The sequence below is a fragment of the Crocodylus siamensis genome, chromosome 3 (assembly GCF_052110815.1).
Source record: "Crocodylus siamensis isolate JL-2025a chromosome 3, ASM5211081v1, whole genome shotgun sequence".
Lineage (NCBI taxonomy): Eukaryota > Metazoa > Chordata > Crocodylia > Crocodylidae > Crocodylus > Crocodylus siamensis.
In genome coordinates, this window is record NC_143397.1 from 84,506,843 (window position 1) to 84,532,992 (window position 26,150).

Genomic DNA, 26,150 nt, shown 5'->3' on the forward strand with positions numbered 1-26,150 from the left:
ATACGGCCATCGTGGATCATGCCAGCAAGTCCCAAGTGAGGGAAGATGCAGAAAGAAAGGAGACAGCTGACAGCTGTGGGAGGAGTAGTTTGGAGGTGCTTTACTACTACAAAACAAAAGACTAGCATCTGACTTTTTAACCTGCTAAATCCATCCACTGGTCTGATACTAAATGATAGCAGACACTTTGGCACTTAAAATCCCTTAAAATAAAGGTAATTTAATGAATCTAGATCATAGGCTAATTTTGAAGACTGAATTTTGTTACTGAAAAATGAAACTAGAGGTGCTAGTCCAGGTTTATATTAAAATATCAGTGATAGTTATGGAGTTGCTACTTACGCTCATACGTCTGCATCCTTTTAAAATAGAAGTATTTACAACTTAATGTTATTTGAATGGGCTAAATTACTACAGCAGATATAGTTTGTATTAAAACCTACATACTCCTCCATTATAACTTGATTAAACATCTTTATGGTTCATAATATGGTTTAATTGTAATAGTGTTGTATTGTGTATATATAGTATAAATACTTTTTAATATTGTGAAATGTATTACTACTAAAATATTTTAAAAACAGGTTTACTTCCCATTACAAATGAAAACATTATTTACATTCTGGAACTTTTTAATGAAAACTTAAAATTGGAAACTTAACCTAAATGAGATGTTGACAAGGAATTTTTTCCTTTAGCTCATAAAAACAAATATTTTCTTCTTACTGCCTCTTCTTAAAGTGCATTGTTTAGAAAAACAGCTTGTTTTCACTTGCATACACTTCGAGATATTTTAAATGTTTGTTGGCAAAAAGGCAATTTTTGTATTTTTCTATTGAAAGATATAAGAAAAAACTTGGAAGTTCAAAAGTTTTAAGTGCAGCTGAACTCCTTCTGTGGCCTGGACTTTTTTCTTAGTTGAAATTACACCATTTAAAAAAAAAACTTTTCATCATAAGAATTGCATAATAACTGTGATATATTTTATTGTTTTGATTAATTATACCTCATGTAAGAATAGCAGTGGGTTTAGAAATTCCAGCATGTCCTGTGTACAACAGACTTGCAATGTTTTTTTGCTCTATACCGTCAGTATAATACAGATATTATTGCAATGTCCTTAACATTGTTAAAATGTGTTGGGTCACATAATAAAAATATAGTCCCTTGTTTCCACAGTTTTTTTAATTAATAACTCTTATTTAAATGCTTATAAAACAGATTGCATTTCTCACTTAATGTCCAGACCTGTAGGGGTGACGGACAGGGACCTCTACAGTTATAGAGGTTTGACGATTATGAAACACCAGAATTTGGCTCCTATGGGGAACATCTTCACCCTAGTTCTTGCATAAACGGTTGGGTTGATCACTAGGACAATTCACATGAAAAAGGGAGCACAGGAAGTCTTTGGTTCCAGGCATAGTTGTAATACTGAGGCTGCATTAACACATGCAGATTGAAGGAGAGCTTGTGAGACAGAGAGAGACTGCAGCAGATTCTCATTTTTTTTCTGTGCCTCTCACTGAGGCAGGGTGCTCTCACAGGTGGCAGAAGGTTAGGGGCTCAGCCCCTGCCAAATGTTGGGCAGCAGGTAGAGCCACAGAGCAGCCTGGCCGCAGGCTCCAGATGGCTGTAGCAGGGGTAGGGAGCAGCGCACACACGGCCAGGATCTCAGCCTGGCATGTGAATCATTGGCCGCCCAGCACAGCAGGCAGGCCGGCCCGTGTTATCCAATGGGACCTGCAGCCACAGGGGGCCCCGCAGCCAGCCCCTGCCCCTGCCCCCAGCACTGTTGTTGTTGTCGTCTTCAGCTGCTTGCCAAGCAGCTACTGCCGGCTTTTTCGCGTCAGGGGGCCCTAAAACATTGTGGGCCAGCCCTGACAGCAGGCAAGTATCATTATTCTGTTAGAAGGAAGGGGCATGGGGGGGCAAATTGAGGTCCCCATGGTGAGGGAGGGAGTGGGGCAGAGGCAGGGGCACGGACTGTGGTAAATGGGTTCCTGGCTGGGCTCGGTGTTGGGACAATCACAGCTTGGGCAGCTTGTCCAAGAGTGTGGTAGTGGGGGGGGGCACCTGTTCCTGTGTGCACTCTGACTGAAGCCGGGGGGGAGGGGCAAATGCCCCCCTGCCGTATGGGTGAGGTGGAGGTGGCTGTCGCTGCGCGCTCAGGCTCTGTGCCCCACTACAGCTGCCCCAGGAGTGGTGCAGCACTATGTGCTTGCTGCGCCACGCCCCCAGCTCACTCAGTGGCAGGACACGCATGGTGTCACACTGCCCCTAGGGCAGCTGTAGCACGGCGCAGAGCTGCCTCTGCCTTGCAAACAGACTGGGGGGGCACTTGCCCCCCCCCCAGGCCTCCATCAGGGTGCACACAGCAGCAGGAGCCCCCCCTGCACCCCTGGATGAGATGCGTGGGCTCTGATTGTCCCACGGGGCCCCATTCATCACAGCCCCTACTCCTGCCTCTGCCCCATTCCCTCCCTCACCACAGGGACCTCAATCTGCACCCTCCCCCCCCACAGCCCTTCCTGCACACTTACCTGCTGGATGCAGGGGCAGGGGATGCACAGATGCACTCAGCCCCCCCAATAATTTTTTCTCCCTCCATCTATGGGAGCCCCACTAGCAGTTCACAACTTGTATAATTTAATGATGGCAATGTGCTGGGATGGTGGAGGTAAGAGGATAAGACTGACTTCAATTCGAGCAGTAGCTAGGCCTGGGCCTAATTTCAGAGTGATAAAATTCTTCCACAGTTCTTTACTTGTGTATAGTTTGGTCATCCATTGAGTTCATTTGTCAGTTGCTAGTAGTTACTTCCATCTGAATTTGGTATCTTCATGAGACAGCTTACATTTGAATGCCTTGTGCTGCAGCTACTTATCCCCAGGAAACACCTGTGCCACGAACACTCTGGCATGCTCCAGGTTACTCTGGGTCGGGTAGGAGAGGCTGGGGCCAGCAACTATGCTGGCCCCAGCTGCCTTTCCTGGGGGCCATAGGGAGCAGTAGCTGCGGCATTCCTGCAGCTGGGAACCTAGCCGGCAGCCTGAGTGTGGCTCTGGCCAGCCAGGCTCCAATTTTGGGCACCATGTGCTGCAGCCATTTGCAACACACTGCTTTTTTTGGTGTGGGTTATTTTGATCCCAGGCTCCCCTGGGTTCAAAAAACCCTCTGTAGTAGCAGCATGGGGAATGCCTACATGTGCAGTGTGTTGCACCAGAGACAGGTCTTGGGTGCCATGTAGCACACGTCTGCGCTTGTCTGGACGCACCCATGGAGTAATGGCTGGTTGAAATAGATGTTACACAGTGCAGGAATCAGTTTGTGGTGAGGAACGGATGCTTTCAGGGCGTTGTAGCGTTCTTGACACAGCAGTGTCAGTGTTTTTTTTAGGTTGTGTTGCAAGGACTGGGTGCAGTGCGATCTAGGCTAGGGACAGACATTCAAAAAGCCGGAGCATGAATTGATTCAGTGTTTGCAGGTTAGTTTAACCAGTGTAGATTGAACTGATTTTGCAAGCAACTAGAGGTTCACTTTTGATTCTAGAAATGCAGGCACATGCCTGCAGTGGGTCAGGCTAGAAGCCAGGGGGTGCTATAGTAGCCCTCCCTTTCAAGCTAGGGGGAAGCTGAACTGAGACCTGTGTGGCCAGGCCCCAGCAGACTGAGTCGTTTGGGGAGGGGTTTAAACTCCCCACCCTGGCCTGCAGGGACCCCAGCCAGGGTCTACCCTCCTTTTTCCCTTTTGCTCATGGCTCAGCATGGCCTGGGACACCCAGAGCCCTTCTCTCAGCTAGCAGGTGATCCCACTGCACCTTCCCAGGTGCTGATGCCTAATTTTACTTGGGGCAGCCCAGAAGCAAAAGTCTAATTGGGGGGAGAGAGAACTAGGAGCAAAGTTCCATAAAGGAAAGCTCCTGTCCAATGGCCCCTTCTACCTACTGGAGAGCAGCGCCTGAGACAGCCACAGCCTTTGCCATGCTGTGCACAGCAGAGGCTCACCCCCTGAGCCCCAGCACTATTTATTACCTGTGTCCCCTGGGCCACTGGGCACCAAACCAGGTACACCCTGCTCACTGTTCCCCTATCCAGGAGAGGCGCAGCACAGCCCTGTGTACCAGACTCCAGGTTCTATCCCTGTGGCTTCCCTGCTGCCATCACAGTTGGGTGCCTGCACTGGCCGTACAGGTAGGTGCCAACACCACAGCCAAACTGCGATCGGCTACAGGCAGGTAGACAACAGTTGGGAAGCCAGGGGGTAGCACCCTGCCCTTGGTGCACAGGGCTGTGGTGCACCTACAGCTTCCCGGCTGCTGTCTGGGGTGTGGCCCAATGCAAACCTGGCATGGCCCCCTAAGGCAAAGTGGGCAGGGAGCAAGTTTATTCCCCACTCCATCCCCTCTCCCACCAAGGGACTGCAGCAGGGCGGGTCCCAGCTGCTGCCTCTGCTGCTTGCAGCTGGGCAGGCAGACCCCAGCTGTGGTCCCCTGGCTGCGGTAGCAGGGTTGGAAATAAACCCCTCCCTGCCCCCTTTGCCTCAGGGGGTGGCAGGCTGTCATCTGGCCATAGCCCGTCTGCTCCAGCTAGACAGCAAAGGGGCAGGGGCACAGCCAGCCCTGCTCTCTGGAGCTGAGAGCACAGCACTCCCAAGGCTGCAGAGCATGCTGGGAGCCTGGTTTAACTTAAACCAGTGAAGTGTCTAGGGCAGACGTTCCATAAACTGGTTTGACCTAAATCAGTTCAGGCTGATGCTGCATTCAACTAGGTTTATCTCAAACTGGTTTCAGCCATTTTGAAACTGGTCTATATGCACTGAACTTCTGTTCTGTTACAGGTGTAAACCAGTTTCTGATCACTTTGACCTGTTTACATGTAACTTCTGTCCCTTGCCTTGACGGCTGACCAGCACCAGCAAGTATGTTCTCAAAACGAGGGTAAAGCAACTGAGCGGGTGGGGGTGTTGTATTAGTAGTATGCTATATCTGAATTGATATTGTAGCCCGTCCTCAGTTTTGGGGGCGGGGGACAAGCTGCGTTGAACCTTAATCCCCGCCTGAGCCCGGGAGCAGGTCACGCGCAGCTGGAAGAGCAAGCCGCACGCGCGGGAGCCGAGAGCCCAACCAGGTACAGCGCATGCGTATCAACACTGCTACGCACCCTTTACCCCAGTGTCGCACGAGCAGTGGCTAACCCAGCAGTAGCCGGAAGCATCCCCCCTCTTCCCAGTCCGAAGCACCACCCAGTTTCAGTCCCACGCATGCGCGCTGCCCGTCCGCCCCTACTGCGCACGCACATTGCAAAGTCACTTTGTCGCGCATGCGCATCGGGGCTGAACAGCGTCTCCCACGCCGAGCCAGGAGACTCCCCCTTCTAGTAACTTCCCCGCGGGGCAACGTCATCACCGCGCGCCGCGCTCCGCCGGGCTGTTTCCGTTGAACCCTCCGGCCGCAAGGGCTTCCGGCGGCGCGGCGCGAGGCAGCGCGTCCCGAGCCGGCTTCCCCGCCGCCATGGCCGACAGCGGAGAGGGCCCCCCCGCGGCCCATAGCCCCCCGGGCTCCCCCTCGCCCGTCGCCGCCGAGCCGCGGATCATTAAAGTCACCGTGAAGACGCCCAAAGAGAAGGAGGAGTTCGCTGTGTCCGAGACCAGCAGCGTCCGGCAGGTGAGGAGGCAGCGTCCCTCCTCGTCCAGGGCCGCGGGGCGGGGGGGAGGGGGTGTCTCTCCGCCGCCTCGGGGCGGGCGGAATGCGCGGCCTTCCCCCCCCCCCCCCCCTTCCGACCGCCGCCGGCCTGTGCGAGACCGGCTGGGGTGAGTGACACCCGCTGAATCATTCCCCCCCCCCACCTTGGGGACCTAATCTGCCCTCCCCAGCCGGACCCAGCGCGAGTCCATGAGATGGTAGAAAAGGAGGGTCTCTGGAGGTCTAGTCCAGCTCTTTGCTCTGAGCAGGGTGTCCCCAGCTGTGTGGCGCCAGCCAGGGCTTTGTGTTAAAGGTCTCCAAGGATGGTGACTGCAACAACTTCTTTAGGCAGCCTGTGCCACTGCTTTGCTGCTCTCCTGGGTGGATCTGGCTAGCAGTGGTGGGAAAGGAGCGGGGAACTGGTGAAAGAGGTGGGTTTAGGGCCAGCGCTGCCTGCCTGAACCTCCCCTCCCCCCCCCAAGGGCTCCAAGGCCAAGGAGAGTCTGCTCTGGTGTTGCACCCGTGTTGAAATGCATTCAGGGTTTTCAGACTAGCTGGAAGCTTTAGTGTTGAAGTCATAGCTCCTTTTTCTGTGGCCTAATGAGCTGTATTCTTCCCATGTGGTACTGCTGCCTGTTTCTCCATAGTATCTGACATAACAGGCTGTATGTAGCCTTTGGGTTGTGCCTCTGAACAAGTTAGTCTGTAAGGGGCCACCCTGCCCTGCCTGTGTATGTGGCCAGTGTCTACATGAAGAGATTGACACATGTTCCAGCCCCCTGGTAGCTAAAGAACAAGGCCACCTTTTAGGACAAGGCTGCCAAAACAGGGTGGGGGTTCCAGTAGCAAGATGCAGGGCCAGCCCCCTGGCTAGACTTTCCCTCTTGCTAGCTGTCAGGAAGGGGAAGGATGCTGGGATTTCTTCCATGGTATCATCCCTGAACCCCTTTGGGATTCAGTCTCTTATCTCAGCTTTTGGCTTATACATGTCTGAAATTGTAAAATTCATCGTTTTACTGCTGAGCTGGGGAAACTTATCTCTAGGCTCCACCACGCTATCATGCAGCTGTGGTGTGGTGGGTGCTCTCTGTTAGTTTGTTGCAAGCATGCTTTTTGGCTTTTCTCCCCAATATAAAACTCAAGCATCTGCCTTTGCTGCTGCTTACTGCCATTCCAAGAAACAGCAGTATAAAATGAACATTGTTCTTTGCATTTCCTCGCTGCTCTCAGAGACCCAAGTAGTATCCCTGAAACTGTCTAGTTTTATTTCTGCTGTTTTTGTCAAACCTGTGCAGCATCCCATCTGATCTGTTGAGAGACGGCTGGGGAATATAGCTGTGCATTTCACAAAGACTGATGGATGTTCTATCTTAATCTAAAGCTCTTTACTGGGTAAAAATGATACTATACAATTAATTATAAGGTGATGACCTAAAAGCCTTTTAAGAAATTAAAAAATGCCCCTGTGTTCTTGCAGGCAGTAGATTAGGGTTTGCTCAAAACAACTTTCTGGTTGCAAATAGATACACTGACATTTGTATTTATAACTAACTGGGAAGAGAAATGCACTTAGATGTGACTTTTGCCATTAATAGTTCAAAGACATTTAAGGTAGGCATTTAATTTTGAATTGCATTTCTTAAATGTGAAGCTTTAATGCAGGTGAAGTGTTTCCTCTGACAGCTGTCTAAAAATTGATATTGTTTGAAAAAAAAACAAGCCTGGCAGAGACATGAAATGCTTTCACAAAGCAATTTACAGAATATTTCTGTGCCCACTTAAAATGCAGATATGGTAAGCAAGGTGATTAAAATAAGCTCACCCTCATGAGGAGACCTTGAGTTAAATCATGGCTCTGTTGAATTCTATGAAAGAACTCCCACTGATTGTAATGAAGCCAAGAAGACTTCACCTCTGACTTCCAGCCCTCATGCTTTTGATTCATATACAAAAATGGAGGCGACTTCTAACCCTTACAGGGATTTAAGGCCTACAGTTCCTATATCTTGGGTATTAGTAGCTACACCTACACTCTGAAATTGACCTATTGCTAACAGTATCAACAATGGTTTCATATGCATAAGCAGTGAAAATTTTAGTGTACAGACAGAACCAAATATATTTGAGCAAATCATCTGTATCTATTGTCAACAGTGGCTTATTTGATTAGTGCAAGCAAGTAATTGGCATTATCCTCTTCCAAAAATGGATAGTGGTCCTGAACTTATGTAGTAGCTTATGGAAGGCCCTTGTAGTCCTGTGCAAGTTGAGGTCATATGTGGTACCTCTTTGAACCAGAAGGGGTGAATTTCTTATCTACCTGCCAGGTGCTGTGTAGGCTCTAGTACATGAGCTTGTTCTTTCATAGGTGTTTCTGCATGGTACTCCATTGTCATGTAGACATACCTAAATAGCTTTTCAAATCACTTTGTAATGAAGGAAATGGTCAGTAATTTGAGACATTGATTGTCCCTTTAAATAGAGTTCACTGGGTTGTTTGCTTTAGAGAAGAGCAGTCGGAATCCAAGTAAATGCTTTGGCTCCTTAGAGAAGCCTGTACAATGCTGAGTTTGTTGTATGGTGCTTGATTGATGTGTAAAGTGTTACTGTCATTGTGGTAGAATTTTCAAATAATGTCCGAGTCAGATTGTCATTGTTGACCCTACCTCAGCCCTTAGTTTTGGCTTACATGACTGTGAGAGTCATTTCTAGAGTGCTTCTGTTTCTCAGTGATACTTGGGTGCCATGGTGGCAAGCCACGAAAGCAGTCTTAGGGCTACTCTGACTTGTAACCTGGGCAGCTTGCCATTGGAAACTTGGGTCATCACGAAGGCAGCATAAAGCCATCTTTCACTTCCCCAGCACATTTAGATCTCATGTTTTGGATTTGCCTCTGGAATTGGCGCCAGTATCTTTCCAGCACTTAAAACAGGTTTGCTACTGATTATTCAGGTTTGTACAGAACTTTATGGAAGGTTTTCTCATGTTGAATGTGGAAAAAAATATATATATACCTGGTCACTTAAAATCCAAATACTCAGCTAATTGCTGAATGAGTAAATGTCATTTCATTTCTTCTCTCTTGGGACCTAGTTCTTTTTGCAGTAGAATCAACTCCACAGGATACTCTTAGGAGAGGTCATAAAAATGTGGAGAGGTGGTGAATTCTAGCTGGTGGTAATGGATGGTCATGTCAGAGGCTTTATTTTTAGGTAATTTGTTCTCCTTTTATTTTTTTACAGTTCAAATACAGTTGAAACTGAGCAGTTGCTCCAAATTCAGTTCTGTACTCTCTATTTTCTGTCAGTTTACTTTGGAGGAAAAATTTTAAAGGAGATAGAGCTTGCTGGCACTTGACTGGTGTGCTTCATTGTGTTGTTGCAGCATTGTTACTGAGCTCCTATGTTCTGTTAGCTTGTTCGTTCAGCCCAGGTTTGTAGCCTAGGGTTCCCCATGTGGTTAGTTCACTTTTCCCATCCACCTACGCATATAAAAATTGCAAAATATAGTCTTATGCATTATTTTGTAAACACTGTAATCCTGTAACAAGAAATTCAGCCTACTCTGTTGTGTTACCTCTTAGGCCAGCAGAGTCCCCTTATTACAAACAAGTCCTTTCAAGTAGTCTTAGAAATAGGTTGTTAAAGCCCTCTTACTTTAAGGTGTTTATAATTTTGGCAGAAAAATGGCTTTCAGTCCTGAAATTTCTCATGCTTGTCCTAAGCTCATAAATTAATCTCTTTTTTGGAAAGGTTAGGGAATGCAGCTCAGCTGAAGTGTGTTTTCATAATTGCATTTCTAATTAATTTTAACCTTGTTGTGGACTTTGTCTGCAAAAAGGAAAAATGCTTTGGAGAAGGAGGAAATAATTTGGTTTGGAAAGATGTATTTGAAAATACTACTCTCTGTGTGCCACCATACTTAAAAATCTGGAATGTTGAATTGCTAGTGTATGTGTACATGTAAACTTGTTCTAGGGCTTTGCTTATTTACTTAAAATCATGCTTGCTTTAAAATGTGCGCGCACACAATCTGTTAACTGGTACTGTGGATGAAAATTCAGTCACAACTTTTAACTGTATTATTTGAGCAAGAGACCTACAGTTGTAGTTTAATCACATATTAAGGTTTGATATTTGAGTATTCACATGAACATGGTATTACATGTGTTAAAGGGGAGGGGTGTGTGGCATAAGCACTCGTGTCATTTCTAACTTTTCTGAACTTAATGTAGCAGTTTTAAAAGCTTGTTTTGATATGGAAACAGATTAGTTTTTATAATCTAATATAAGCCAATCCTGTCTCAGCAGTCTTCCTATAGTCTACAGGTAGCAGAGCAGTACTATGAAAATATACTTCTTATCTAGCAGAAGAGGCTGAAATTCAGTACACCACTTGTTTTTCTGCTTCCATACTATGATTTTTTTGTTGCATCTTAACACAGGAAAATTTCAGAACTGGAGTAAATGTTTTTCTTCATGTTCTTTTATTCCTTAAACAGTGCATTGAAGCTTATCAAAGACTGCCAACTCACTGTGAAACAGTATCATTCTTATTAACTTCCTTCAGCTCTTCCTAATGCTTTTTAACAAACTGCTATGGGAATTACAGAGTGAATTTTTCCTCATAAAATTCTGGAAACTGAACTAAAGTTTTTCCTCAACAGTAAGGCGTTGCTGCTTGGTGCAGTAATAATGGCTTTTTACAAAGCAGTGGGGGTTTTTTTCTTCCTCAAACTTGGCTCAGGTAGAAAGGTGACTTTTTATGACAGCTTTCCATAAACAGGAGTTATTTTTACAAGGTTTTCCTGGCAAAGATTGACAGATATACAAAAAAAAAAAAAGGTATAACAGCAAGGTTCTAGAGTCTCTTTTAACTAAGTATACTTTTTTTGATGGGGTAGTTTGGTTTCACAGATAGGATCTCCTTTCAAATGATCTACATTCCCTGTAGTCAATCACGGTTTATTCTGATTCAGTTTATTCTGAAAATTTGCAAGACAGCATGCAAAAGCTAGTCTTCTGCTCTACCATGACTTGATGGTTAAAAAGAGAATCATTTACCTCTTAATCTGCTAAGAAAACAGAAGCTAAGAAGACTGCTCTAAATGTTGTTAAAAGGCAACAAGGAAAAACTAATCCGTGAAAAAATGTGTTTTGGAGGAATGTTTGTCATAGTGGCATTGGGCATTCGGATATTTGGAGCGTTGTTTTGACATACAGGTGGAGAAATCAGGTGAGATCTTGAACCAAATTCTAAAGTGTTGGAGACTTCTTGACTGCTCGGTGATGCAAATGAATAACCTCTAAAATCTACCAGTAAAAGGAAATATTACACTTACTAGCTGAAACCAAGAAGCCTAATGAAATATGAGACTCTATGAGGATATTTGATTGGTTTGCTCTAAAGCAGTGTTTCCCAACCTTTTCCAGCTCAAGGCACACTTCCATTAATGCAGATTTTCCATGGGACCCCTGTTAAGGCAGCCCTCATCCTCATACCTTTTGTAGCTTATTGTCATGGTAAAATTCCATGGCACACCTGCTCATTTCTGACAGCACACTTTTGTGCCACAGCACACTGGTTGGGAAACACTGCTCTAGAGGTGCACCAATACATTGGTCTGATATCAGATCAGTACCAATATAAAGACAATTGGTTGTATCAGTAATTAGCCTGATGCAGCTGATAATTTGGCCGATAAATGCTCGTGTGTGCATGCACCCGCAGTGCGGTACTCAGGCAGCGAGGAGCAGAGCCTGGCAGCTTGGAGAGCTGTATGCAGCTGGTAAGTCTGTTGCGGTGGAAGGGGTGGGGGGAGGGAAGGGGCGTGGGGGGGAGAAGATCAACACCCCCCACAGTAAGGGAGGGGGCAGGGGCAAGCACTGCTGGGGTGGGGCAGGATGTGGGATGGGAGCTACAGCATGTCAGGGGGCAGCTCCCACTGCTCCCCGGGAGGGTATGGGGGAGGGGGCATGTGCCCCATGTATCAGGGGAGCAGGACAGGGCAAGCTGGAGCTGGGCTTTTTTCAGCGGGGGCTGGGCTCAGGGCGTGGGATACGGAGGAGGCTGTAGTCACCCCAAATTTTGCAGTAGGCTTGCTCCCAGTGCCAACACCGATGTGCGCCTGGCACAGCCTTGGGTCAACACCCCACCTCTATCCACATGCCGGGAAAAGCTGGGGCTGTGTTGAGTGCGTGGAGGCGCTGGGAGCAGGGCTACGGTGAAATTTGAGGGGGCCTGCAACCTCCCCTGTAGCCCCTGCCCTGAGCCCAGCCAAGCTCCAGCTGCAGCTTGCCCATCCTGCCCCACACAGATCCGGGGGCGCACGCCCCCTCTGCCCTCCCAGGGTGCACGCAGTGGTGGGAGCCTCCCCTCTCCCTGCACAAGCTGTGGCTCTGTTTTGTACTCCGCCCCACTACAGCTGGGCAACGTTTGCCCCTGCCCCCTCCCTCACCACAGGGGGCATTGATTGCCGCCCCCCCCACCCATCCCTTCCACCACAACAGAAATTGGATTGGTATGGACCAATATGCCTCCTTAAAAATCAGCTATTGGTATTGGCCCCCAAAATCTCTATTGGTGCACCCTTAGTTTGCTCCTTCATGAAGGCTTAATAAAATCTGTTTAAAGGTAACCATGGGTGTGACCTTAAGACATTTTTTTAGCTCTAGTTGTAGCTTACTTATGTTTAGGGTTTTGCACCATTTTTCAATTCCCCCCCCCCCCCAATTCAAAGTAGTCTAGACACCATTCCACAAACAACATCTGCCATTTCATGACCAGAAGAATGATAGGACCTTCTGAGTGAATATTTCTCACAGTTGTCTGTTTCTAGCAAGGTAATTTAACACCTCCTCCTGCCTTTGTAGTTAAAGGTACATAGTGCAGTCCTACCCCTAAAAGTATCTCTTTTAAGAATCCCAGTTATGTCCACCTCTATTTGCTTGGTGTGCGTAGCTTAACACTTCTTCAGCGGATTTCAAAATGCTTTGCAAAAGAGGTGAGCATCATTCTCCTCCTCTTACAGATGAATAGTCAGGACACAGAAAAGCAAAGTAACTTAAAAAAATCTGGCAGCAGGCTGGTATCAGAGGTGGAAATAGACCCCTTGTCCCTTCCCAGTGCTGTTTCCACACTGCTTCAAGTAGGAATATTATTTGTGTGTTTAATTGTCAACCTTATGAACTCAGCCAAGGATCTGAAAGAGAAATTATTTTGAATCCTGCAAGTCTGATTGACTTGCACAGATTTAATGTGTGAAAATGAATGAAGTACAAAACAATTCTTTTAACTGCATCGACTACCAGTTTTTATAGGAGTAAGAAGTATTACTTATTAGAGATCTGACTTGGAAAATAAGCAGGGGACATTTCTGAGTAAAGTGATATCACTGTAATATCAGTCTTTGTAATTTAAAGTTGAGCTTTAGGAACATGAATATAAATTGTAACTCTTGTAGCCACCTCCAAATCCTAGAACATCTTTCCTTCACCACAGAGATGATTCTGTGCTGCAAACAACCACTGAGGGAAATTGGGTGGCTTTGTCACTTTCTTACTTACCCAGATAAAAGTGTAAATTGAAACTTTCAAAAGATTGCATTGACATGTATACCCAATGGAAGGGAGGGGCCATCACCAGGGAGGACTATACTGCGGTTGCTTGGAGATGCAGGGGGGCAGTCAGGAAGGCCAAGGTGGAGATGGAACTGGGACTAGATTCCCAGATCAAGGACAACAGGAAGTCCTTTTTTAAATACATAGGGGGCAAAAAGAAGGTACCGGGTAATGTGGGGCCCCTGCAATACATGCTGGGTAATTTGGTTGTCACACCAGACAACAAAGCTAACCTGTTTAACGATTTCCTTGCCTCTGTTTTCCTGAGCAGGGACCGGATTAGCCCCCCCTCTGGGCCCCCCTTACACCCCAGGGGAGGCACACCTAGGCCAAGGGTTAGTGAGGTCCCTAGTTCAGGAGGGACTGGATATATTCAAATCAGCTGGTCCGGACAATCTCCACCCTCGAGTACTCAGGGAATTGGCTGAGGTCATTGCGGGACCCTGGCATGGCTTTACGAGCACTCGTGGTGCTCTGGTGTGGTGCCGGAGGACTGGAAGAGGGCAATGTGGTTCCTATCTTCAAAAAGGGGAGGAAGGAGGACCTGGGGAACTATAGGCCAGTTAGTCTTACCTCGATCCTGGGTAAGCTTTCTGAGAGAATTACTCTGGCATGTATCCACGAGGGGCCAGCAGGGGAGATTGTGCTTAGGGGCAACCAGCATGGGTTCATTAGAGGCAGGTCCTGTCAGACCAACCTGGTGGCCTTCTATGACCAGATCACCAAATCCTTAGATGCAGGGGTAGCAGTGGACGTAGCCTTTCTGGACTTTCGGAAGGCGTTTGACGCTGTCTCTCACCCCGTTCTCATTAAGAAACTGGGGGACTGTGGTGTTGGCGACCCATTTGACTGTGTAGGTGTCAACTGGCTGGAGCACCCGGAGAGTGGTGGTGGATGGGTCATTTTCGACCTGGGGGGATGTGGGCAGTGGGGTTCCGCAGGGCTCGGTCCTCGGGCCCTTGCTGTTCAACATCTTCATCAGTGACTTGGATGAGGGAGTAAAATTTGCTGATGACACTAAGATGTGGGGGGATGTGGGCATGCTAGAAGGGAGGAATAGGCTGCAATCAGATCTAGACAGGTTACAGGAGTGGGCAGATGAGAATAAGATGGAGTTCAACACTCAACAAGTGCAAGGTGATGCACCTGGGGAGGAAGAACCAGCACCATGCCTACAGGCTGGGGAACTCCCTTCTCATCAGTGCAGAGGCAGAAAAGGATCTTGGAGTCATTATTGATGCCAAGATGAACATGGGCTGGCAGTGTGGGGATGCAGTCAGGAAGGCCAACCGCACCTTGTCATGCATGCACAGATGCATCACAGGCAGGTCCAAGGAGGTGATCCTCCCCCCCTATGCAGCACTGGTCAGGCTTCAGCTGGAGTACTGCATCCAGTTCTGGGCGCCGCACTTCAGGAGGGATGTGGACAACATCGAGAGAGTCCAAAGGAGGGCCACTCGCATGATTGGGGGCAGCAGGGCAGGCCCTACAGGGAGAGGCTATGGGACCTGAACCTGTTCAGCCTCCACAAGAGAAGGCTGAGGGGAGATCTAGTGGCTGTTTACAAACTAGTCAGAGGGGACCAGCAGGCACTGCGGGGAGTCCCTGTTCCCCCGTGCACTACCAGGAGTGGCTAGGAATAACGGTCACAAGCTGGCAGAGGGTAGATTTAGGCTAGATATCAGGAGGCGTTACTTCACAGTCAGGGCGGCTAGGATCTGGAATCAACTTCCAAAAGAAGTGGTGCTGGCTCCTACCCTGGGGGTCTTTAAGAGGAGGCTAGATGAACATCTGTCCGGGGTCATTCCTGCCATGGGAGGGGATCAGACTCGACCTGCTCAGGTCCCTTCTGACTCTGCTAACTACGACACTATGACACTTGCGATTGCACTTCAGAGAGGTAATACCCCCTGTAAGTTAATATCCTGAGGTTCATTTGAAAATCATTGCCAGAACTTAGCTGCTTGTGTTAGACCAGGACTGGCTGAAGATGTAGACAGGTGTTTCTGGATATTGTTGTTCTCCTGGCTTATTCCTTTTTGAAAGTGTTCTTTGTCTTTACTCTGGCACATGAATGGGCTGTAATGCTATCGCAGCTGCTGCTTTTCAGTGCTTCTTGTGAGTCAGCAGAAAGCAGTTGGTTCAGTCTGTGGGGGTGGAGTGTGTCAACAGGCAGCCTGGGTCCTAACTTTTTTTTAAATTTCTCTAGGTAAGATCATTTAAAGTGTTCTCTGTTTCAGCTCCATTAGTCAGCTGGTCAAACATTAATAAGTTAATGGTTAAAGTACGGGTCCGCTATGAAAAGTGATAATGTAAAAAGGCTCATTTGTGCCATGCATAGTCAGTCCTTTCCTTTTGTCAGTGATAAAATAAAATGTTTTATTAGAGCAGTGGTCAGTGCTGTTTTCTGGTGATGGGCCAGAATGACCCAGCTTAGGTTGAAGATAGGGCTGGCACTAGAACCTGGCTGCCACAACTGCTTTTTTTCTGCTGTTGTTCCTCTCTGCTGCCCAGTTGCAGTGTGGCATGAGTAAAGTACCTAGCTGGAGTGCAGTATTCAGAGCCCCCCTCCACCCCTCCAGAGCCCTGCTCCATGGGTCAGATCCGGTGGCTCTGCAGGCCATAGGTTGCTGACCCCTGTTTTAGAGCAAACGCATGTAAGAGCTAGATTCTTTTTGCTTTTATGCATTGATAAAACAACAGATTTCTCTCGCTTCATACCATACATGCGTTCCTGGAAAATGGCACATAACTGAAATTCGTATACAGGGAACCCACTTGTTAAGTTTGCTGATGATACCAAGCTGTGGGGAAATGCAGGCACACCAGAGGATAGGGCAAGGATCCAGGGCGACCTAGATAAACTGGTTCTGTGGGCTGATCAGAATCAGATGAGGTTCAACAGGGAAAAGTGTTGGGTCCCGCATCTGGGTAGGAAGAGCCTTCACCATAACTATAGGATAGGCAGCAGCTCACTGGCTGGCAGGGCATCTGAACAGGATCTCAGGGTCACAGTTGATTAGAAGATGAACATGAGCCAGCAGTGCAAGGAAGTCACCAGCAAGGCAAATAGAACTTGGGATGCATCAACCAGTGTTGCCAGCAGATCCAGAGAGGTGCTCTTCCCTCTCTACTTGGTGTTGGTGAGGCCACGGGTGGAGTACTGTGTCCAGTTCTGGGGACCACACTTCAAGAAGGATGTGGATATGCTCAAGAGAGTGCAGAGAAGGGCCCACCCACATTATCAGGGGCCTGGAGGATAGGCCATGTGAGGAGAGACTCCAAGAACTAGGCTTGTTCACACTGAGTGACAGGAGGCTGAGAGGTGACTTGATAGCCACCTACAAGTATGTTGGGAGAGCACCAAGATCTTGGGGAGCAACTTGTCAGGAAGGCACCCCTTGGGGAGATGAGGACCAGCGGACACAAATTAACGGGGAAGATTTAGATTGGACATAAGGAAAAACTTCTTCTCTGTAAGGGTAACTAAAACCTGGAACACACTTCTGGCAGAGGTGATGTAGTTGCCATCCTTGGAGGTGTTCAAGAGGAGGCTGGATAAACATGTCATTGAGCTAGTTTGAGCTCGTTAACCTCCTGCCTGTGGCAGGGGACAGAACTTGATCTTCCAGGTCCCTTCTGATCCATTGATTTTATGATTCTAATGTAATAAATTACAAGACCTTGACTGTATTGGCCCTCAGACCCTTTTCTGCCACTTTTACAAGGCAGTTTTGGTACTTACCAACAGCAGACAGTACACACAAGCACAGGGTTGTGGTGAGTGTTACCATAATGGGGATGGCAACTACAGAAACACGTTGCAGACAAGCGAGGAGCATGGGAGACTATATTTTGATACATGTCACTCCCACAATGCACTGCACAAAGCAGCTGACTCTGGGCTTCCACTGCACTGATTGCATAAAAATTATTTTACCTTGCAAATAACGAATTTTTCATCTGATTCTCCAAGTGATGAGGTATGCAAAATGCCTTAATTTATTGAGAAATTTACTTAGCTCTCTAATGGAAAAGTTTTACATTGTCACAACTCTACTTCATCTCTAGTGACACCCTAAATATAAGCGTATCTTTCATTTATATGGCGGTTTATTTCATTCCGGCACTGATAGTGGATGGTGTTTACAGTTGTTGTCTGTGGGAGAGAAATAGAGCTGGGTGTTGTCCAAATACTTTTTGAATTAAAACTCGAGGTGTCTTGCAGCTTGCCTGAGTTTATGATACGTTCATTACTGTCAGCCAGTTAAATCCATCAGTAGTTTGCTGTGTCAAGAGGATGGTGACAGGAGCCTTGTAGAACTTCAGCGGTAGGAACACCAAAGAGTGGATGTGCATTTGTTTATCACAGTCTTAAGGAAGAACTGAAATTGGCTCAATTTTCTTGCCAGTTACTCCTGCTAAATATCTTGAAGCAGTCCCCTGACTTAAGAGTTTCAGATACTGTTGAGAAGTTTAGAAGGATGAACGTGGGTAATTTCCTTTAGTGCAGTGGACCCAGTAGATGTCCACTTGCAAATAACTTGCCTCTTGGAGTTGATCTGAGGCTGGGCTGGAGGCCTGAGTGCCCGCGTGCATACACGCGCATGCCCTAGCCCAGCAGGTCAGTCCGTGGGGGAGGGAAGGGGCAGGGGCTAAATCAAAACCCTGCTCACTGCAGAGGCCAAGTTGAGTGGGGCCTCAGCTGGGTGGGACTTACCTGCTGGGAGGTGCATCCCCAAATTATTTTTTCTCAATCTGCCTGCCCCCTGCCCTTCCTTCCCTACAGATTTGCCTTCTGGGTGGGGAGTCTGGTGGCTGTATATGGTAGATCTTGGGTTGCTTTTAAATGTCAAAGGTGATCTACTTAACAAGGTTGGAGACCACTGCTCTAGTGTATGACTAAAAGGTCACCATTCACACAGGCAGCCTGCACCTCTGGCAGATCAAATCCTAGGCTAGAATGTGATTGGAAAGATTTATTATTTTGGCAGAAACTGATATTGGGGACTTTATTACTTTGCTCAGGAATATAAGATTAGAAGTTTGCAGTTGTTTACAAAGTCATATATATAGAAAATTATTTTCTGGCATACCCAGTATACAAATACATGGTTATGTTCCTTTTTTTTCCAGAAGTCTGTGATAGACTGATTAATTCATTAGATGGAGGAACTGATATTTTTTGATTGCCTTTAGTAACCAGAAGTATTGGTGCAAATGTATTTTGTTTGGTGTTTCTCTTCCTTCCTATTTAAACAATGGGATGTGGTATCTGATTTGTACTTATCCGTTAATTCTGGAATCTAGTATCGATGACCTTTTGAAGTGAGCTGATGGCTTCTTTCTGCAGTTGGTGCTAGCTATTTAGTGTTGACATGGTTCTGAGTAGCTTTATTACCTGGGTTTGAAAGAGATCCATGGTTTAGGTATGTCAGTCACCATAGGGCAGGGGTGGAGAATTATTTCCGATTGCGAGGGCCACATGCATAAAATCTTCCAGAAGATAAAATTTTAACAAATTGTATATATATATATAAAAAAAAAATCAAATTAAAAAATCAAACATTTACTATAACATTATTTTAAAAATCAAATTAAAAAATGTTTGTTCTGATTTATGTCTTTTTTAGTAGTGTATTTAGAGGGGATTGTATAATAGCTCAAATAAATATTATGAGGGGGGAATTGTGGGGGCTAGGTTCCAGGAGCCAGCCAGAGGAGGGGGGAAGGGAATGCGTCTGGTAGTGGTCACCCAGCAGATACAGTGCAGGCACTCTTCTTCCTCCCCTTCCCTCCCATCTGGCCTGTGGCTGCTGCTGCAGTGCTCTGCATGGGGTCAAGCCCTGCCCATTCCCGCCTGGGGCAAACTGCACCATGCTTCCGCCTGCACCTGCCCCGTACCCACCAACAGCATTTTCCCAGTGAGGCTGCTCCTGCTCTGCAGCCTCCTTGTTGCTTTCCCCATGCCTCCAGCGGCTCCTCTCCTGCTCTTGTCCTGCTACTCCAGACAGCAGGTAGCATGCCCAGCTGGGGGTTGAAGGGAGAGGAGGCGGGAGGAGCTGCAGTCCAACAGCTCCTGCCCCATCATGCAGGACTCCAGCTCCTGCTCCTGGCTGCCTTCCACTTATTCTGCCCACCCAGTGCAGTGAGCAGCCATCTGTTGGGCAGCTAAGTGGGTGGAAGGCAGCTCTTCTGGGAAGCTGGGTGCGCTAGTCAGGGCAGCACCGTCGGTAGGTACAAGCAGGAGCAAGGTTCAGGTTGCCATGGGTATGGGAGCAGTTGGGGTTTGGCCCCATGTGGACTGCTGTGGAGGCAGCCCCAGGACAGATGCAATCTATTAGCAGGCTGGATATAGCCTTCAGGCTGTATTTTACCCACCCCTGCTATGGGGCTTGGTGACATAGCTTGTTAGTGACTGATAGCATTTCTTGTCACTAATGTAGCCTTCTACTTTTGCAGCCACATGAGAACAACAGGTATAACTGTTTGTATGTAATGGGGGGGAGGAAATAGTATTTTTGCAGCCAAGTATGTTTATGGCACTGGGTACTACTATGTACTCGTCGTCTTTTTGTGCTCACTTTCTTGTCTGCCAGTGTAAGCAGGTGCATTGCTAATAGCAAATCTGACTTGCTTGAGGCTTAAGTCTACAGGTGGTTGTTAGATTACAGTTTCAATGACAAGTATTAACAGTTTCACTAAAAGATGAAGCTTCACTAGTTATTTCTGGTTTATGATATTAAACAGGAACATATAAATGGTCATCTCTGTGGTGTGTATACGTGATCTAAAAATGGCATCAAAGTCAACCAAGTAATCTTAATTTTTAAGTTTTCTTTTTTTTCTAGTTTTGTCTCTTTCTGTTAAGAGGTTAATTAGGAAAGTTTAAACTATTGTACCTAAATGTAAAAACCTGAGAGAACCAGAATTTCTCTTCATTCTTTGACATGAATATTTTCACTGTGTATGCAGTTTGTCCAAAGCCAGTATGAAAATGTAATTGCTCTAACACAGTACTTTAAGTGTACTGCCCTTTGATCAATGGTTGAATTGTTTAGGAGTACAAATTAGGATTCCCTGATTTCATAATTGCCTTCAAAAACAAAGCTGAGGCAACATTTTATATTGCATAAAGCAACATATATCCAGTAAATGTGAGCAGAAGAATAGCTGTACCTCTCCTAAAATGTGTTTTAAGTAGAATAGCTTGGTGTATATATATATAAATGAATGGATTATGTTAACTCTTTCTTTTTGTTTCATCTAGTTTAAGGAAGAAATCTCTAAGCGTTTTAAGTCCCACACTGACCAACTTGTGTTGATATTTGCTGGGAAAATATTAAAAGACCAAGATACTTTGACCCAGCATGGGATTCATGATGGACTTACTGTTCACCTTGTCATCAAAACACAAAACAGGTAACCTTACCAATGAACTGTCTTCTATTTCACTGTAAAAAGCAAGATATATGTTCTGGTAATATGATTGAACAGTCCTTGTTCTGGAGAACTAGATGTGGCGATAGAATAGTTTTCTCACTCCTGGGTCCTGGTTGTCAGCTATACACAGGCAGAAATTCCCTAGACCTTTTAAAATTCTTGTCCCTAAATACAGCAGTAGAGACTAGCTGTCTCTCATGGAACTCGGATGCTACCTTCTGAACTTTAACCATGTCAGCTTTAAAAAAAAGAAAAAAGATCAGCTCCTTGACCTTCCTGCCATGGTTGGTCCCACATTTCTCATTTGCTTTCTTAGGTATTTATTCTCATTCATTGTAAGAGTGAACAAAGCTTATTCAGCAACTCGCCAAGCCCAATCAGCAGTATCTGCTTTTGTTTTTGAGCAATCCGTCGAATGCAGAGCAGAAATTACAATATGGCTTCTTTCGTGGGCTTAATATGCAATTGAGGGCAGCTCCGTGGCAGTTGGTGAGGCTGCGTGTAAAAACAGTGTTCTAAGAGGCCTTCTTCCCTCCAGCTATTTCTGATGTCTCTGCATATTGCACGAAGTCTGTTCAAAGACTTCCACTGCTAAGTCAGTGATATCAGCCTGGAATGAGGCTGGAGAGCTTAATAGAGGCCAACTTTTTTTTTGGCAGGTGTGCCACAAGGTAAGCCTCACCACCTCTCCCAGTGCCATTCCAGTCCCCTTTCCTTGCCTGATCTTTTGCTTTTTTTCTTGCCTCCCTGCCCTATCTTCTGTGTCTGTTGCTCTGTTCTTTATTCCCTGACCTATCTGTTCCCATTATCTCTGCTCCCTTTTGGATCCTCTGCCTGCCATGGGAAGTGGTCCACTTGGGACATACATGCCTTAGGTTGGCTACTCCTGGGGTAAACCACAAAAACAAAAGCCTAAGTTGGCCAAGATAGTCAAGCACAAACCCAACTTTGGCCATTGTGGCTTTCTGTTATAACTAGTAGTTTACCTCCTCTGTCTTTTTACTATGTCAACTTTTTCATGTGGAAAAATAAAAAAGACAATCAAAATGATCAGGAGTATGGCATAGTTACCGTTTCAGGGGAGACTTAAAAAAAATAAAAATAAAAATAAAAAGTTGGAGTCTTCCAGTTTGGAAAGGAGAGGGCAGGGTAGTTTTGATTTAAATTGTGATTTAAATCACAGTTTAAATCGCTGGTCAAGAAGCCTTGGTTTAATCATTGTTTTGTTGTTTGGTGTAACCTTAATACATATTATTCACAACTTGGAGATGGATGTAGGTTTCATTTTTAAAAGGTGCATGCTATACATTTTAAAGCACTAATTGATTTTGATTATTTTTTCAGCTTAATTTTGCAGCTACATCAGAAAACTGAATTATGATGTAGTTATTTTATTTACCAAAGCTAACTGAAGCAGCTACTTGTCAAGTCATTGGGAAGTGAACTATCTGTCTCCAGTTCACTAGATTAATCATGGATATTTGGGGAATATTTTGCCACACTCTATTAGGAGAACAACAACAACCATCACTGAAAACAACAGACATTTGAATTGTTTTATGGAACTAAAACAACAAGATTATGTATTTTGGATGTTTTTCTTCAACAAACATGTATAATTATTTTACCAAAACAAGCATATGTATTTTTGAATTTTTAACTATTTCAGTTACAAATGTGAAATGTGGTTTTTAACAAAAAAAAAAATGGATTTTTTTCAGCCAAGTCAACATGAGAAACTTAAAGTACTGGGTTATACAGCAAACTCAGTCTTCACCTTCCTCTTCCTGTTTTTTCGTAGACTGGAAAAGTAAGACAAGCTCAGTTCACAGAGATGCTTAATGGGATCTTTTAGACTGAGCACTAAGTCCCAAATGGGTAGAATGGTTTTCTTTTGATCTTTACAACTCTATAGAGCAGCCTCTGGGAACCCCATAAGATTGGGCCCCTACTATAGTCCTTGGCCTATTGTGACCTATTTTATAAAACTTTTCTCAAAGGGTTACATTAATATATTGTCTCCAATAGTATATAATTAGAAGTTATAATCCCTATTTTGTGATATCTTTTTGAGTTTTAACGCATCTTAAATTAAAACTATCTTTATATAGGTTTATTTTTTTAAAAAGCATCTTAACAATAAATACGATTAAATAAAAAAAAATCTGATTTAAATTAAATTATGTTTATTTTAAAAAATCATTGATTTTTATCTACCGTGGGGGTGGGAGGAAGAAATAATAGAATCATGGGGTGCCCCCAGATGAGTGCGGTCATGCGGTATGTGGTACTGTAAACATGTTTGCAGCGTCACGTACTACATATTCCAGTGTTCTCCATGCTGAAAGGGTGCACTGCCCAAGGGTGCTCTACTCCGTCTTTTTTTTTCTGGATATCCAGGTGTCAAAAAAAAAAATTGAGGAAAAAAACCAGATCAGCACATATTCAGGCAGCAGGCACTGCTGAAAAGCAGAGCCGGGCTGCCCAGAGCCACATGGCTGTTGCCAGCCAGGCTCTGCCCAACAGATCACCATGGCTGCATCCCCAGGAGGCCCCCCAGGACCCGAGGTAAGGCTGCTCGGGCGAGCACAGTGCTGGCTCTGGCCTCCCCTACCGCCCCTGGGGTAACTTTCCATGCATCAAAGTGCACATGGCATGGGCATTCCCCAGGACAAGTAGCTGCGGTGCAAGGTGTACTGCTGCTACTTGTCCCCAGGAAACCAAACATCCACGCACGTCTGGGCACACCCATGAAGCATGTGGGCAGAGTGAATAGAGAACTGTTACTCACCAAGTCCCCGAGTACTAGGGGGCACCCTCTGAAATTATCAAGAGACAGGTTTAAAGCCAACAAAGAAAGTATTTTTTTCACACAGCTGTGATTAACTTGCAGAACTCAGTGCCACAGGAGGTTGTAGAGGTAGGTGACATGGCTACATTCAGAAAGGAACTAGACAAATTCATGGATGATCTATTAATAGTTATTAAACTGAACAGTCAGAAATGTATCGGGTGGGATATCTAAACCAATAATGGTGAACGCCAAGGAGGGTATTGACCAGGAGATGGATTACTCTCTAGAAATACCCTGTTCATATGCTCTTCCTGTACAACCTCCACTACTGCCACTGTTGGATTCCATTAGTGTGACCCAGTACAGCACTTAACTTCTTCTGTTGTGGTCAGATATAGAAAAGGTGCTTATTTAAGAATAGGTTAATATGTTTTTGTTAGGCCGTCTTTCACACTTTTTTTTTTATAGTAGTTGATTTTGTGTTCACCCAGTTTGGTTGCTGTGGCCAAACGTAAATCTCCTAAACTTTAAAACTTGCTCTTTATAGTAGCTTTAATGCCTTTTAAATAATCAGCATACCAGAAGCAAATTTTTCCTGGGGAAAAGACATATTGCAGAAATGTGTACCACTTGTAAGTTGCCTTCTAAAAAGATTCCAAGACCACATAAATCTCAATTAAAAAAGATGTCATTAGAAAGATAAATAGGTCCTTCTTCATCCGTATTTCCCTGGCCCCAAATGTCTGAGCCTTCTGTATTAGGAAGTACTTCTGATGCCATGGGAGTACAAAGCTCAACCTCTTGAAAAAACTTCAGGCCAGCTATTCTTAGACGGTGTTCTAAAGTTGACTCCAAGAAATACAGTACTTGGGGAAAAGATATTAATTTCTGGCATCTTCCGCCACGACTAGCAGCTTCACATGCATAATAGCACCAGTGGTCCTTTTGGGTTTTATGGGGAATTCCCCATGCAAACATGACTTCATCAGTATCCCAGGTGCTTTTAAGTATTGCAGACAGGTGACCTTGCAGACCCTTCACAATGATCCTTCTGATTAGGTAGCAATTATCGGCTTTTACTCTAGACGGTTACAGTACCTTCCAGGCTCTGACAAGAGGAATTGCCAGTAGGTTCAAGATCCCAGTTTAGACAGTTCAAGATAGATCTGTCATCTTGATTGCTTCTAGCCTTGTATCCTGAATGTTTTGCTTACATCTATGAACGATGGTCTCTGAGATCCTGGCACTACATTATGGCAAATCAGTCTTTCAGCTTCTAGTGTTTACCAGTTTCTGTACCAGGGATTTGAATAATTTAATATCCTTTTTATGTCCAGTTTCCTGGAAGTGGCAGCTAACTGAAAGCTCATGTGTAGAGGTCCGTTCTTAAAGATTAAGTCTTGAAACAAGTGGGACTAATTCAGAAGGAAAAAGCTGCTCTTGTGCATTTCACCTGCAAATGAGAATTCTCAAACATAAAACCTGGTTGACAAAATATATGATGATGGTTATCTGAGATTCTATTAAAATTCACAGAAAAGATTATCTATGACAGTAAAAAGGAGTTCAGATCTACCCTCTGATCTTGGAAGGTCAATTTGTGATTTGAAAATCTGTCCATGGGACTAAGAGTTGAAGAATAAAGGTTTGAGACCAATGGTAATGGTATTTGCATTGCAGAGCTCTTACAGGCTTCTAAAGAGAATCTCCCCTTTCTGCGGTTATGATGTTCAAGAAGATGGCACTCATTCAGAGGCCTGCATATCATGTTAAGCTTTTAGGAGTGAATACCCCAGCTCCCAAACAAGTATTATAAACCAGTACCTCGGCAGCGACCGTATTGTTTCAATATAGGTAGAACAGAACTAAGAGATACCAAATTTTTTTGGAGTAAAATCGTTGGTTTTAGTCTTCTCCAAGTCTACTTACCCATCTGTAGCTACCTGTTATCAGGGAAAAGTATTAATACTTGGCCTGTTAATAAGAAGAGTTTTTATAAAGTGCCTTATGGCAATGATGGTTTACCTTAAATCTTAAAAGTCCAGTATTTCCGGTACTTAGTTGACTAGTTTATTTGTGGGCATTTACACCAAGAAGTATCAGATTTCATTAGCAGATTCGGTGTGTTTGCTTGTTTAAAACTTAAAACTGGATCAAAGGTGCCATTCTGAGTAAGATTTTTCAGGCAGCAAGTGTCATCTCAAGTCATGCTAGGAAATGTGGATTTGTAGATGAAATTATTTAGTAGTGATAATTTAGTAAGATAGTCCCAGTTGGAGGCAGTTATTCCCTTTGTGGCCCACTGGGAGACCAGAGGCAACCTGTAATTAAGCATTCAATTTGGAGTAGGTAGGCTATCATGGATATGGAATTGTTCATGCTGCAAATTTAGTTATTCCAGGAATAACTGCACTTTGGAGTCTAGAATTAACTTGTTTAGGTTTGTGTGCTCTGTTTCCAAGGGCTATTCATTCTGAACAGATGATAGGGCTCAGTACATGCTGCTATGCTTGTAGCTTGAAAACTGTTTTGTATTTTTTGTAGACCAGGGATGTCAAACTCATCTGGCCCCATGGTCAGGATGAGTGGTATAGGACTAGTCCATGAGCTG

General features: G+C 45.3%; 1 protein-coding gene across 2 annotated transcripts in view; it reads left to right on the forward strand.

The window, feature by feature from the left end:
* Positions 1-5,354: 5,354 nt before the first annotated feature.
* Positions 5,355-26,150, forward strand: part of UBQLN1 (ubiquilin 1) — a 38,627-nt gene continuing 17,831 nt past the window's right edge. The window contains exons 1-2 of one of the 2 annotated variants that reach the window (XM_090038676.1): positions 5,355-5,665; positions 20,573-20,724. In XM_090038676.1, coding sequence (XP_089894802.1) covers positions 5,513-5,665; positions 20,573-20,724 — 305 coding nt within the window. In that variant the 5' untranslated portion in view covers positions 5,355-5,512. The remainder of the gene's footprint in view (positions 5,666-20,572; positions 20,725-26,150) is intronic. The other variant, XM_090038677.1, reaches the window with a different exon arrangement.